At 60.8% G+C, this 12643-nt stretch overlaps 1 protein-coding gene across 1 annotated transcript; it reads right to left on the reverse strand.

Annotated features, from left to right (window-relative positions):
- Window positions 1-319: 319 nt before the first annotated feature.
- On the reverse strand, window positions 320-9696 carry LOC123351496 (SLAM family member 9-like). The gene is made up of 5 exons (XM_044990881.1): window positions 9309-9696; window positions 8292-8558; window positions 3162-3494; window positions 2109-2375; window positions 320-1121 (listed from the first exon to the last, which is right to left on the reverse strand). Exons 1-5 carry the CDS (start codon window positions 9694-9696, stop codon window positions 997-999), a joined length of 1380 nt encoding a protein of 459 aa, XP_044846816.1. The 3' UTR covers window positions 320-996.
- Between the last annotated feature and the right edge of the window lie 2947 nt (window positions 9697-12643).

Consider the following 12643-nt stretch of genomic DNA (forward strand, 5'->3'; position numbering starts at 1 on the left):
TTTGGCACCAGAGTATAAACCAACTTCTCTCTGTGTGTGGGTGAGAAAAATTCCTCATTTGGGCAGGTTATTCCAGAATTGCCCAGTAGGGGGTGTGTTTCTCCTTCCTCTGAAGTAGCCGAGGCAGGGCAGGGCTGGAGCAGGGACGCTGGACTACACTGGCCGGGTGTAATTCCTAAGGGCTTGTCTCCACACAGGCTTGGTTTAGAAACCGAGACAGTTACAGAGGTGCAGGGGCTGCACCCAGAGAAGCCCCTTTCCACTGAGACAAGGACACCCCCAGGCAGGGAGGCAGCGCGTTCACTGTACCCATAGAAAATCACCCCACTGATCTGCAGTGACACTGGTGCAGCAGCTGGGTCTACGCCAGGCTGGAGTCCCCTGTTTTTAGGGCCAGTCCTGGGTTCACAAGGCAGCTGAGTTTCTCCCGGGACAAACCCCTTGTTCCTGGCTCTCCATCGCCCTGCCCTGCGCAGTCATCGGCCCCAGAGCACAGTGGGAGGGAAAGTGCCTCCGTGACAGGGTGTTTGGCCCCTTTAACGGCCAGAGGCCGGGGCCGGCCTGCCTGGGGCATTAGCCAGGTGCAGCTGGAGGTGAGCTCCTGTCCCCAGAGAGCCGGGTGCCATGGAGGGGGGAGAGCCCGGGGGGGAGCGGGCACGGCAGGGAGTCACTGGGAAAGGTTTACACGCTGGGACAATACATCAGCCCCAGGTAGGGGTACGGTTAGACACTGGGGTCTTTTCAGAAGGTGGATGGGAGGAAACTGAGGCAGGCGCACCTGTTGTGCTGCCGGCGGCTGCCAGAGGGCGCCACTGAGCAGGGCGGATTCTCCACCACATCTCCCGCCCCACAGAGGGACCCGATACTTCCCCTCCTCCCACTCAGTGACATTCACCCGTCGGAAGCTGCGAGCGAGCGGCCCCCGGAGCATCCTCGGGCTGGGGGGCTGGGAACGCCCAGGCGGGATTGGCAGGCGCTGTGGCAGCTCCTCTGCTCTCAGTCCCGTCTCCGCTCCCTGCCGGGGAGGACGTGCACCGCGATGATCCCGGCGCTCAGGGCTCCCAGCACCAGCAGCAGGACGATCCCCTTGAGGTGGCAGTAGGACAGCGAGGAGGCCGGGGCTGGTGGGGAGCTGGCCCCCGCTCCATTTGGGGCAGGAGGAGACGCTGTGCAACCAGGGAAATTGGAGTTATCGGCTGCGTCCTGCCCCCAGGCACAGGAGCCCCCGTCCCCAGAGCGGGGCCCAGAGGCTCTGACGCGGCTCAGACTCCTCCTGAGCAGAGTGAGGGGACGGGGCCCAACACAGCCCTGGGACCCCCCCTCTGAGCCCCTCGCTCCGCCGGCTCCTCCCTGTGCCCCCCACCCGCGAGCAGCTCCTCCCCCCTGGGCAGGGTGGGGCTGTGACCCCCCCCCCCGGGCAGCCTGCGCTGACGTTCCTGCCCCTCCCCTTCTACCCCCCCAGGTAGGAGCCGGGGAAGGGGATGGGGGGGTCTGACGGGGCCCTTGTGTGAGTCAGTGTTTGAGATCAGGCGTGTTCAATAACTAAACTTGTCGGGGTTCCCCCCATGTCCCACCATCCACCCCATATCTCAGCCTGCGCACGGCTCCCCTTGGGCCCAGGCTGCTCCCCACTGACCCTGCGACGCTGCTCTGGTGTCACAGACAAATCAGGGGCCAGCTGCTCCCTGGCAGGTTACAGGCTAAGATCTGCAGCGAGGTGGCTTCTGGGGCTGCGGGGGGCAGGTTCTGGCTGGGATCAAAGCCCTGGGACTGGTGCAAAGGCAGCCCTGGGACTGGTGCAAAGGCAGCCCTGGGACTGGTGCAAAGGCAGCGACCCGATGCCAACTCCCCCCGTGTGCGCACTGGGCAGCGCCACCCTGCAGAGGGAGTGGTGCCTGGGAGGGTACAATTGGGTTCTCAGGAAATGTTCTCTTTGCTGGCCTGTAACACAAGCAGGGCTATAAAACTGTCACTGTTACGAGCCTGATCCTGCCAGTGCCCTGGGAGATGAGCCCGTGGCAGACTGGCAGGAGGGGTCCGTTAGCTGCTCTAGACGTGCAGGGTTTGTTTCTGTTTTAAACAGGAGTCTTTCCTGCAGAGGGACTTACCTGCACAAAGGCCCGTTGCAGAGGCGGTTGTGGAGCTGTGACTGACGGGGTTCTGGGCTGTGCAGGTGACATTCAGGGGAGCATCCCGGGGGCGCAGAGAGATGTGCAGAACGGACCCATTGGGTACCACAGCGCCCCCTGCTGTGTGAGTCCAGCTGTAGGTCACATTGTCCCCTCCATCCCCGACGGTGCAGCGCAGGTTGTAGTTACAGGTTTCAGTCACACAGGTCACTGGGTCACAGAGGACAGTTGGCTCCGGTACTTGCTCTGCCGGGGGGAGAGAAACATGGAATGGGCTGAACTTCCTGCAGCATCTTGCTAGCGGCTGCCTGGATGTGCTGGGGGAAGCCGAGTGCAAGGAGCTGTCTGGCTGCTCCAGCACGGCTGGGGCAGGGGCAGGGGATCAGGGCAACAGCAGCCAGGGCGGGGGGAGGAGGTTGCAGAGGAGAAGTGGGCAGAGAGGCAGAGCGGGGGGGTGGTGGGGGAAGGAACAGGAGCGAGGGGGAGGAGAAGCAGCCGTAGTAAGAGGTCTGCACAGACGCTGGGGCCCAGGGCCGCCCAGAGGATTCCGGGGGCCTGGGGTCTTCGGCGGGGGGGGGAGGGGCTTCTATTCTGAGACCCGCCGCCGAAGTGCCCCGAAGACCCGCGTGGGGCCCCCAGCCGCCGCAGTGCAGCCGGGTCTTCCGCGGTAATTCGGCAGCGGGTCTCAGAACAGAAGGGCCCCCCGCTGCCGAATTACAGCCGAAAACCCGGCTGCGCTTCGGCGGTAATTTGCCGGCAGGGGGTCCTTCCACCCCGGAGCGGAAGGACCCTCCGCCGGCAAAGACCGGGAGCGGAAGAAGCTTCGGGACCCGCGAGAGTTTTCCGGAGCCCCCGGAGCGAGTGAAGGACCCCGCTCCAGGGGCCCCGAAAAACTCTCGTGGGGGCCTATTGCCCCTCTTGCCCCCCCTCTGGGCGGCCCTGCTGGGGCCCTGCAGCCCTTGATCTCCCAGAGGCGCTTCCTGAGCAGGGCGGGTTCCAGCTTCCCCCGGGGTTCATCGGCCCCACACTCACTGTACACGCGCAGCAGGAACGGGAAGAGTCTGTGGATGGTGGAAATGCCTGTAACTGTGGTGATCTGAGCTCCGTAGGTGCCCGTGTCCTCCATCCTCAGGCTGGTGATCTGAAGCGAGTTGCTCTCGGGGACTCTCACGCGTCCCTCGTAGGATGGGTCGGTCACAATGACTGCGGGGGGGTTTCCTGCTCCGACAGTTACTATGCTCCTCGTTGTGTTTACTGTCCAGGCAGCAGTTGTAACTTGCTCTGCTGGGATCCCCAGGGGGAAAGTGACGGAGCCCCCCACAATCCTGCTCAGCTCCATCGCGCCTGCCCCAGCTCTGCCGGGCCCTGCCCCACGAGAGAGGAACAGGAGCCTTTAGGACCAGATCGACCACACGCCCCGTCAGAACCCCCACCCCACCCCCGGCGGCCGGAGGAGGAATGACATCGCTTCCCGGCCGGCCGGAGCTGATCAAAGCCGCATCCCAGACATTTTGGGCACCGCTTTTTGGTGCCCTCAAACCTTGGCACCCCAGGGGGCCGCCTAGTTTGCCTAATGGCTGCACCGGCCCTGCCCGGGAACCGGGGGCGCTAGGTGGGAGGGGGAGAGGGAGGGGAGGGTACCGTTTCCTATGGACAAAGTTAGTGTGGATTGTGAGTTGTGCAGAGGGGAGTGTCTCTCTGTTTGTGTCCCTGGGGCAGGGAGTCAGTGCTTTGTTTACAGACAGGTGCAGGGTGATTAAGATAAGGAAAGGCTGGTAATTAAATGAAGGGTCTGGAAGTGGTTAGATGAACCTGTCAGACAGGAATCCCCGTGTGGGTGGGGGGTGAGGAGAGAGCCCAGGGGACTCAGAAGAAACACAGCGGAGCCCTCTGAGCCCAGGCTACACTCAGAACAGAGGAAGGTGTGAGGGGCGTAGGAGAACAGAAGGGGCCGAAGCCCAGGGCAGGGCTGGCAGTGGCACAGAGAAGTTCCCGCGCTCCCTGTGGTCCTGATGTGGCCCCATCACCGCAGCGTCTGAGCTCCTCACAGCACAGCCCCTGGGTGAGGCAGAGCTGGGCTGTTACCCCCATTGCACAGATGGGCACTGAGGCGCACCCAGACTAGCAGCCAGACTTTCACAGGTATTTAGGCACCGAGTGGGATTTTCAAAAGCCCCTACAAGGTTTGGTGCTTTGTAAACCCCACTAGGTGCCTGGCTGCATCCTTGGGCATCTAAAAACCTTTGAAACTCTGTCCCTAAGGTGCTTCCCTGAGGTCAGACAGGAAGTCCATGGGGGGAGGGGGGTTGGAGGCCCTGCTGGAGTTTGTCATCAGTCTCATGATAAATATTGTTTCCTTAAAACCCCGGCACCTGGAGTCCAGTGATATGTGGTGATTTCAGCCTTCATTCTTAAAGAACAATGAAGTTTCCAGTACTTGTGTCTGTGGAGAAAGCTTCAAAATGTGACCCCAGTGCACCTTAAAGGCTCAAAAAGCAGAATGTAAAGAAAAAAAACACCAAATCTATTATTTTTTATACAATCAGATTATTTTAAAGCCAATCTCAGGATTTTTGGTGAGCCGGATTCTTCATTTCTGAACATTTGGGGTTGGCAATAATCTGAATGTGACTTGAAAGTGTCAGTTTCACTCCTGTTTAAAGTCAGTTTCTAGCCTATTATCTGTGGTGGGGCAACACCCCTAGAGCCCCAGGCAGGTGCAGTATAAACTCCGGGGGCCTTCCCCTAATGGGACGTTTCCAAAAGCTAAAGGATCTAGTCGAGCTTGATGAGCTGCAGAAAGAGATAGAAAGTCCTCTAGGTTCTTCTACAATCCTTCCCAGAGTTGTATTCAAGAGTTAGTAACAAACTAGGAATATACAGTAACATTTTAATCCTACCCAGTGTCCTATTAGTGACTTGCCACAAGAGGTCAGAACATGTTAGTATTAGAGCTGAGTGGGTCTAATATTTAATTTTCTTTCTCTATATAGGAATTAGAAACTGTTATCTGACAGCAGCACTGTGCCTCTGTTTTCAGGTGCCCAAGTAGCCTCTGGAATCACGATTAAAGTGCTGCCCCCACCTCCGAAATCTGAAATGACACCAGTGTCTCTGCCACCATTTCCTGCCCTGGAATTCAGACAGATCACTCACCGCTGTGCTGTAAAACCAGCAGGAGCAAGAGAAGGGAATGGTGTCGAGCCCCCTCCATCCTGGCAGCGAGGGGCAGGCAGAGCGGGCGGCCGTCAGTCCGTATAACGGGTGTCCTGACCGAACAGAGCCGGAGCGGGTTAGACGGCAGAGTCTGGCTGAGTGGCCGATGGATCCCTGATGGTGCCGAGGGGCTGCAGAGAAATGACCTGCCCCACAGCTCTGCAACTTCCCCCATGAGACGCTCTTTCCTTTTGTGGTAAGTGGCGCAGTGAGCTCAAAGCAGCCCAGGGCGCTGGGTCGGGGAAGGTTCCTCTTACTGGCCTTGCTCAGGGCTGAAAGGGTCTGAACCAGACACGGCTCCTGCGATACTGGAGGGTTCTGTCTATTGCACCGGAGAGCCTGTCACGCTAGGAATTCTGTTACCCGGGGCCCCTTGACACGGCTCTGGCAATGGAAAGGGCCTTCGACGGGGCACCCAGTACATTGACACCCACTGTCAGGGCCCTTTGCGCAGCCAGGGGGGTGTGACGGGGGCTTGGCGTGAATGAGAATCTGGCCCTGTGTCCCGGGGGGGCTGCGATCCCCTGGGAGCGGAGGGTCTGTAGGTTCTCTGCTGGATAGAGGCCTGCGCAAAGGAATTGAAGGCGCCTCCCCATGGCTGGCAGCTCAGTGCTGGGGCAGGGACACAAATCCGGATCGGGTGTGAGCAGGAGGTGCTGAGCATTGTGGGGAAGATGGTGACTGAGCCTGGGCCCCGAGGAAACCCCGCAGTGAGTGTGATGCCAGTAGCAGGGTTACCCCAGCGATACAAGGATCATGACCCTGTGGAGTGCAGAGGTGGAGACTTTATTTACATGATGGAAAGTTATCCCATGGAACTCATTGCCACTGGATACTGTGGCTCTGTCAAGCTGTGCAGGATTAAAACACAACACACTCTGGACCTGTCTGAATAGCAAGGACATTCATGGCTCTGCTGGGGAGGAGAGAGAGAATGTGGAAGGGACATTAACTGTTTGGCACAGGGTATAAACCAACTTCTCTCTGTGTGTGGGTGAGAAAAATTCTTCTCATATGGGCAGTTTATTCCAGAATTGCCCAGTAGGGGGTGTATTTCTCCATCTGAAGTAGCCGAGGCAGGGCAGGGCTGGAGCAGGGACGCTGGACTAGATTGACCGGGTGTAATTCCTGAGGGCTTCTCTCCACACAGTTAAAGAGGTGCAGGGACTTGTTTCCACTGAGACACGGGCACCCCCAGTCAGGGAGGCAGGGCTTTCACTGGATCCGTAGAAAATCACCCCACTGATCTGCTGTGACACTGGTGCAGCAGCTGGGTCTACACCAGGCTGGAGTCACCTGTTTTTAGAGCCAGTCCTGGGTTCACGAGGCAGCTGAGTTTCTCCCGGGACAAACTCCTTGGTCGTGGCTCTCCATCGCCCTGCCCTGCGCAGTCATCGACCCCAGAGCACAGTGGGAGGGAAAGTGCCTCCGTGACAGGGTGTTCGGCCCCTTTAATGGCCAGAGGCCGGGGCCGAACTGCCTGGGCATTAACCAGGTGCAGCTGGAAGTGAGCTCCTGTCCCCAGAGAGCCGGGTGCCATGGAGGGGGGAGAGCCCGGGGGGGGAGCGGGCACGGCAGGGAGTCACTGGGAAAGGTTTACACGCTGGGACAATACATCAGCCCCAGGTAGGGGTACGAATAGTCACTGGGGTCTTTTCAGAAGGTGGATGGGAGGAAACTGAGGCAGGTGCACCTGTTGTGCTGCCGGCGGCTGCCAGAGGGCGCCACTGAGCAGGGCGGATTCTCCAGCACATCTCCCGCCCCACAGAGGGACCCGATACTTCCCCTCCTCCCACTCAGTGACATTCACCCGTCGGAAGCTGCGAGCGAGCGGCCCCCGGAGCATCCTCGGGCTGGGGGGCTGGGAACGCCCAGGCGGGATTGGCAGGCGCAGTGGCAGCTCCTCTGCTCTCAGTCCCGTCTCCGCTCCCTGCCGGGGAGGACGTGCACCGCGATGATCCCGGCGCTCAGGGCTCCCAGCACCAGCAGCAGGACGATCCCCTTGAGGTGGCAGTAGGGCAGCGAGGAGGCCGGGGCTGGTGGGGAGCTGGCCCCCGCTCCATATGGCGCTGTGCAACCAGGGGAATCGGAGTCAGCGGCCGTGTCCTGCCCCCAGGCACAGGAGCCCCCGTCCCCAGAGCGGGGCCCAGAGGCTCTGACGCGGCTCAGACTCCTCCTGAGCAGAGTGAGGGGACGGGGCCCAACACAGCCCTTGGACCCTCCCTCTGAGCCCCTCGCTCCGCCGGCTCCTCCCTGCGCCCCCCACCCGTGAGCAGCTCCTCCCCCCTGGGCAGGTGGGGCTGTGACCCCTCCCCTTGGCAGCCTGCGCTGTTGTTCCTGCCCCTCCCCTGCTCCCTCCCAGGTAGGAGCCTTCTCAGAGCCGGGGGAGAGGCTGATGCGGCCCCTTATGTGAGTTGGTTTTTGAGATCAGGCGTGTTCAATAACTAAACTTCTCAGGGTTCCCCCCCTTGTCCCCCATATCTCAGCCTGCGCACGGCTCCCCTTGGGCCCAGGCTGCTCCCCATTGACCCTGCGATGCTGCTCTGGTGTCACAGACAAATCCAGAGCAAACCACTCCCTGCCTGGCAGGTTTACAGATCTGCAGCGAGGTGGCTTCTGGGCTGGAGGCAGGTTCTGGCTGGGATCAAAGACCTGTGCTGGGTGCAAAGGCAGCGACCCGATGCCAGCTCCCCCCGTGTTCACACTGGGCAGCGCGACCCTGCACAGGGAGTTGTGCCTGGTAGGGTACAATTCAGTTCTCAGGAACTGGTTTGCTGGCCTGTAACACAAGCAGGGCTATAAAACTGTCACTGTTAGGAGCCTGATCCTGCCAGTGACCTGGGAGATGAGCCCAGGGCAGACTGGCAGGAGGGGTCCGTTAGCTGCTCTAGACATGCAGGGTTTGTTTCTTTTTTAAACAGGAGTCTTTCCTGCAGAGGGACTTACCTGCACAAAGGCCCGTTGCAGAGGCGGTTGCGGAGCTGTTACTGGCGGGGTTCTGGGCTGTGCAGGTGACGGCCAGGGGAGCATCCCGGGGGCTCAGAGAGATGTGCAGAACGGACCCATTGGGTACCACAGCGCCCCCTGCTGTGTGAGTCCAGCTGTAGGTCACATTGTCCCCTCCATCCCCGACGGTGCAGCGCAGGTTGTAGTTACAGGTTTCAGTCACACAGGTCACTGGGTCACAGAGGACAGTTGGCTCCGGTACTTGCTCTGCCAGGGGAGAGAAACATGGAATGGGCTGAAATTCCGGCAGCATCTTGCTAGCGGCTGCCGGGATGTGCTGGGGAAGCCGAGCGCAAGGAGCTGTCTGGCTGCTCCAGCACATCTGGCGCAGGGGCAGGAGATTAGGGAACAGCAGCCAGGGCCGGAGAAGGAAGTTGCAGAGGAGAAGTAGGCAGAGAGGCAGAGCTGGGGGGGTGACTGGGGGGGCGGGGGAAGGAAGAGGAGCCAGGAGGAGGAAAAGCGGCCGCACTGAGAGGTCCACACAGACGCTGGGGCCCAGGGCTGCCCAGAGGATTCCGGGGGGCCTGGGGTCTTCGGCGGCGGGGGGCCCTTCCGTTCTGAGACCCTCCGCCGAAGTGCCCCGAAGACCCACGCAGGGCCCCCAGCCGTCGCAGTGCAGCCGGGTCTTCCGCGGTAATTCGGCGGCGGGGGGGTCTCCGGGGCACTTCCGCGGCTGGTCCCGGAACGGAAGGGCCCCTCCGCCGGCACAGACCGGGAGCAGAAGAAGCTCCAGTACCCGCGAGAGTTTTCCAGGACCCCCGGAGCGAGTGAAGGACCCCGCTCCAGGGACCTCGAAAAACTCTCGTGAGGGCCCCTGCGGGGCCCGGAGCAAATTGTCCCTCTTGCCCCTCCCTCTGGGTGGCCCTGCTCAGTCCCTGCAGCCCTTGATCTCCCAGAGGCGCTTCCTGAGCAGGGCGGGTTCCAGCTTCCCCCGGGGTTCATCGGCCCCACACTCACTGTACACGCGTAGCAGGAAGGGTCTGTGGATGGTGGTAGTGCCTGGAGCTGTGCTGATTAGAGCTCTGTAGGTGCCTGTGTCCTGCATCCTCAGGCTGGTGATCTGAAGCGAGTTGCTCTCGGGGACTCTCACGCGTCCCTCATAGGATGGGTCTAACACAGTGAATGTGGGGGGGTTTCCTTCTCCTACATTTACTATACTCCTCGTTGTGTTTACTATCCAGGCAGCACCTTTAGCTTGCTCTGCTGGGATCCCCAGAGGGAAAGTGACGGAGCCCCCCACAATCCTGCTCAGCTCCATCGCACCTGCCTCAGCTCTGCCGGACCCTGCCCCATGAGAGAGAAGAACAGGAACCTTTAAGACCAGATCGACCACACGCCCCGTCATGGGGACACCAGGCCAGTTCCCCTCCCCAGCCCTTGTGGTATGTCCCCCCGGGAACAGGGCCCTGGGCGAAACTTCCACCTTGTGCCCCCCACTCCCACCCCTCCCCACAGAGCATCGATTATAAACTTTCAGAAATGAATCCTGCCTAACATGGCATTGTTCATTAGAATTAATACACGTTCGGCTTGAAAATGTGTTAATATTCATTATTTAGTCTACATATTTAATGAAAATAAATGAATAACCTGACAGGGTGTGGGGCTGGCTGGCTTCAGGCAGGGGGGTGGGACAGGGGTTGGCTGGAGACAGGGGGTCTGGGGCTGGCTGGCTTCAGGTAGGGGGGTGCGGCAGGGGCTGGCTTGAGATGGGGTGTGTGGGGCTGGCTGCGGGCAGAGTGACGTCCCTAGATATTCTGGGCCCATACGCTGCCCCCCCCCATGGGGGGGAAGTGGTGCCCCAGGCCTCCGCAGGGGGGAGGGTTCTCGGGGGGGGGCTGGCTTTGAGGGCAGGGGCTAACCACCCCCCACACTCCCCGGTGATGTGGCTGGGGCCAGGTCTCTGCACTTCCCCCCGCCGGTGAGGGCAGCCCGGCCCTGCTGCAGAGCTCAGGGGAGTGGGGGTGAGGTGGGGCTGAGCAGGGGCGGGGGCCTTGGGGCAGAGCCAGGGCAGCAGGGAGCAGCGCAGCCCCCCCAGCGGCCGGAGGAGGAATGACATCACTTCCCGGCCGCCCGGAGCTGATCAGAGCCCCAGCGCCGGGTGAGCGTCCCAGACATTTTGGGCACTGCTTTTTGGTGCCCTCAAATCTTGGCACCCCAGGCGGCCGCCTAGTTTGCCTAATGGTTGCACGGGCCCTGCCCGGGAACCAGGGGGCGCTAAGTGGGAGGGGGAGAGGGAGGGGACGGTACCGTTTCCTATGGAGCTGGACCCGACCCCTCCCAGATTTCAGATCCTGGTGTCCAGCGCCCCATGGCCAGGCCACCTTCAGCCCTGGGGCTGGGACTGGGATATTACAGAGCCAGGGGCCAGCTGTCAGATGTGGGTCTGGATCTGGCTTTTGGACATGTCCGATCTCAGAGGGTTGAGCTCTGGTAGCAGTAGGAGGCTCTTTCCCTCTGCTGTGAACCAACCACTAGAGGGGGACAGAGAGCCGCACGGTGCCAGAGCGGGTTACAGGCTTTCACAGGGGTTTTCCCTGCACAGGTTGAGTGGAGGCTGATGATCCTATTACAGCCCAGTGATGGCCGAGTCTGTCTATCCCCTGACCCACTCGTCTCCCTCTGGGGGTTCTTACACTGGGGCCCATCACCCCGGTGTCTGAGCCCCTCCCAAGAGCAAGGGAGACAGCTCTGATTCCTCTCTCCCTGCCCAGCAGGCTCGGGCGGTTTCATGATCCCCACCGGCCGTAGCTGAGCTGGGGGTGACGGTGTTGAGTTGGGGGCTAGTGCAGGAAATTTGGCTGAAGAGGTGAATTTGCACCTAGCTCTGAATGTGGGGAGGTTTTAGATCCTCAGGGGTGAGGGACCCACCTAAGGGACGGGGCAGAGGGTTGGGCTCACAGGGGAGGGGGCTGCAGGATTCCCCAATGAGCCTTGGGGGGCTGGAGCTTGGGGCAGACCCAGCAAAGCCGCCTTTGGCTGGGGAGGGGCATGAGTCTCTCAGGCCCATGACAGGGGCTGTTTGTGGGTCCCCCATTTCCCTCCTAACTCTGAGGAGGATTTGAGGTGGTTCCCCCAAAGCTCCATAAATTCCCCTGATGCCCGTCCCGTCTTTGTGCACCTCCTGTGGGCAGCGGGAGATGAGGCCACCCCCAGTCTATTTCAGGGGGTGCATTGGACGCTCTCTGTCCAAGGGCACCAATTAGGTAGGGAAGGGGGTGCTGCCGCCGCCCCCCTGAGTTTCATACAGGAGCAAGGCCACTCGGGGGGGGGCAATAGGCCCCCACCAGAGTTTTTCGGGGCCCCTGGAGCGGGGTCCTTCACTCGCTCCGGGGGCCCTGGAAAACTCTCACGGGTGCCCGAGCTTCTCCTGGTCTTCGCCGGTGGAGGGTCCTTCCGCTCCGGGGTGGAAGGACCCCTGCGGGCGAATTACCGTCAAAGCGCAGCCAGGTCTTCGGCTGTAATTCGGCGGTGGGGGGCCCTTCCGTTCCGGGACCCACCGCGGAAGTGCCCCGGAGACCCACGGCAGGGAACCCCCCCGCCGAATTACCACGGAAGACCCGGCTGCACTGCGGCGGCTGGGGGCCCCAGGCGGGTCTTCGGGGCACTTCGGCGGCGGGTCCTGGAACAGAAGGGCCCCCCGTTGCCGAAGACCCCAGGTCCCCGGAATCCAGCCCTGCAGGAGCTGTGCTCCCAGGCAGAGCTCTTAACTGCACAAAGTTAGTGTGTAAATAAATTTGTTAGTCTTTAAGGTGCCACAAGTACTCCTGTTTTTTTTGCGGATACAGACTAACAGGGCTGCTACTCTGAAACCTGTTAGTGTGGATTGTGAGTTGTGTGGAGGGGTGTTTCTCTCAGCTTGTGTCCCTGGGGCAGGGAGTCAGTGCTTTGTTTACAGACAGGTGCAGGGTGAGTAAGATATGAAAAGGCCGGTAATTAAATGAAGGGTCTGGAAGTGGTTAGATGAACCTGTCAAACAGGAATCCCTGTGTGGGTGGGGGGTGAGGAGAGAGCCCAGGGGACTCAGAAGAAACACAGCGGAGCCCTCTGAGCCCAGGCTACACTCAGAACAGAGGAAGGTGCGAGGGGCGTAGGAGAACAGAAGGGGCCGAAGGCCAGGGCAGGGCTGGCAGTGGCACAGAGAAGCTCCCACGCTCCCTGTGGTCCTTATGTGGCCCCATCACCGCAGCGTCTGAGCTCCTCACAGCACAGCCCCTGGGTGAGGCAGAGCTGGGCTGTTACCCCCATTGCACAGATGGGCACTGAGGCGCCCCCAGACTAGCAGCCAGACT

Source organism: Mauremys mutica, chromosome 17, assembly GCF_020497125.1.
Source record: "Mauremys mutica isolate MM-2020 ecotype Southern chromosome 17, ASM2049712v1, whole genome shotgun sequence".
NCBI lineage: Eukaryota > Metazoa > Chordata > Testudines > Geoemydidae > Mauremys > Mauremys mutica.

Coding starts and splice junctions, on each gene's coding strand:
- LOC123351496 (XM_044990881.1), bottom strand. CDS start 9,696: ATGACGGGGCGTGTGGTCGATCTGGTCTTAAAGGTTCCTGTTCTTCTC. Junction 2,376..3,161: donor GTTCCTGCTGCGCGTGTACA/GTGAGTGTGGGG, acceptor TCCCCCCGGCAG/AGCAAGTACCGGAGCCAACT. Junction 1,122..2,108: donor TGCAACGGGCCTTTGTGCAG/GTAAGTCCCTCT, acceptor GCTCCCCACCAG/CCCCGGCCTCCTCGCTGTCC.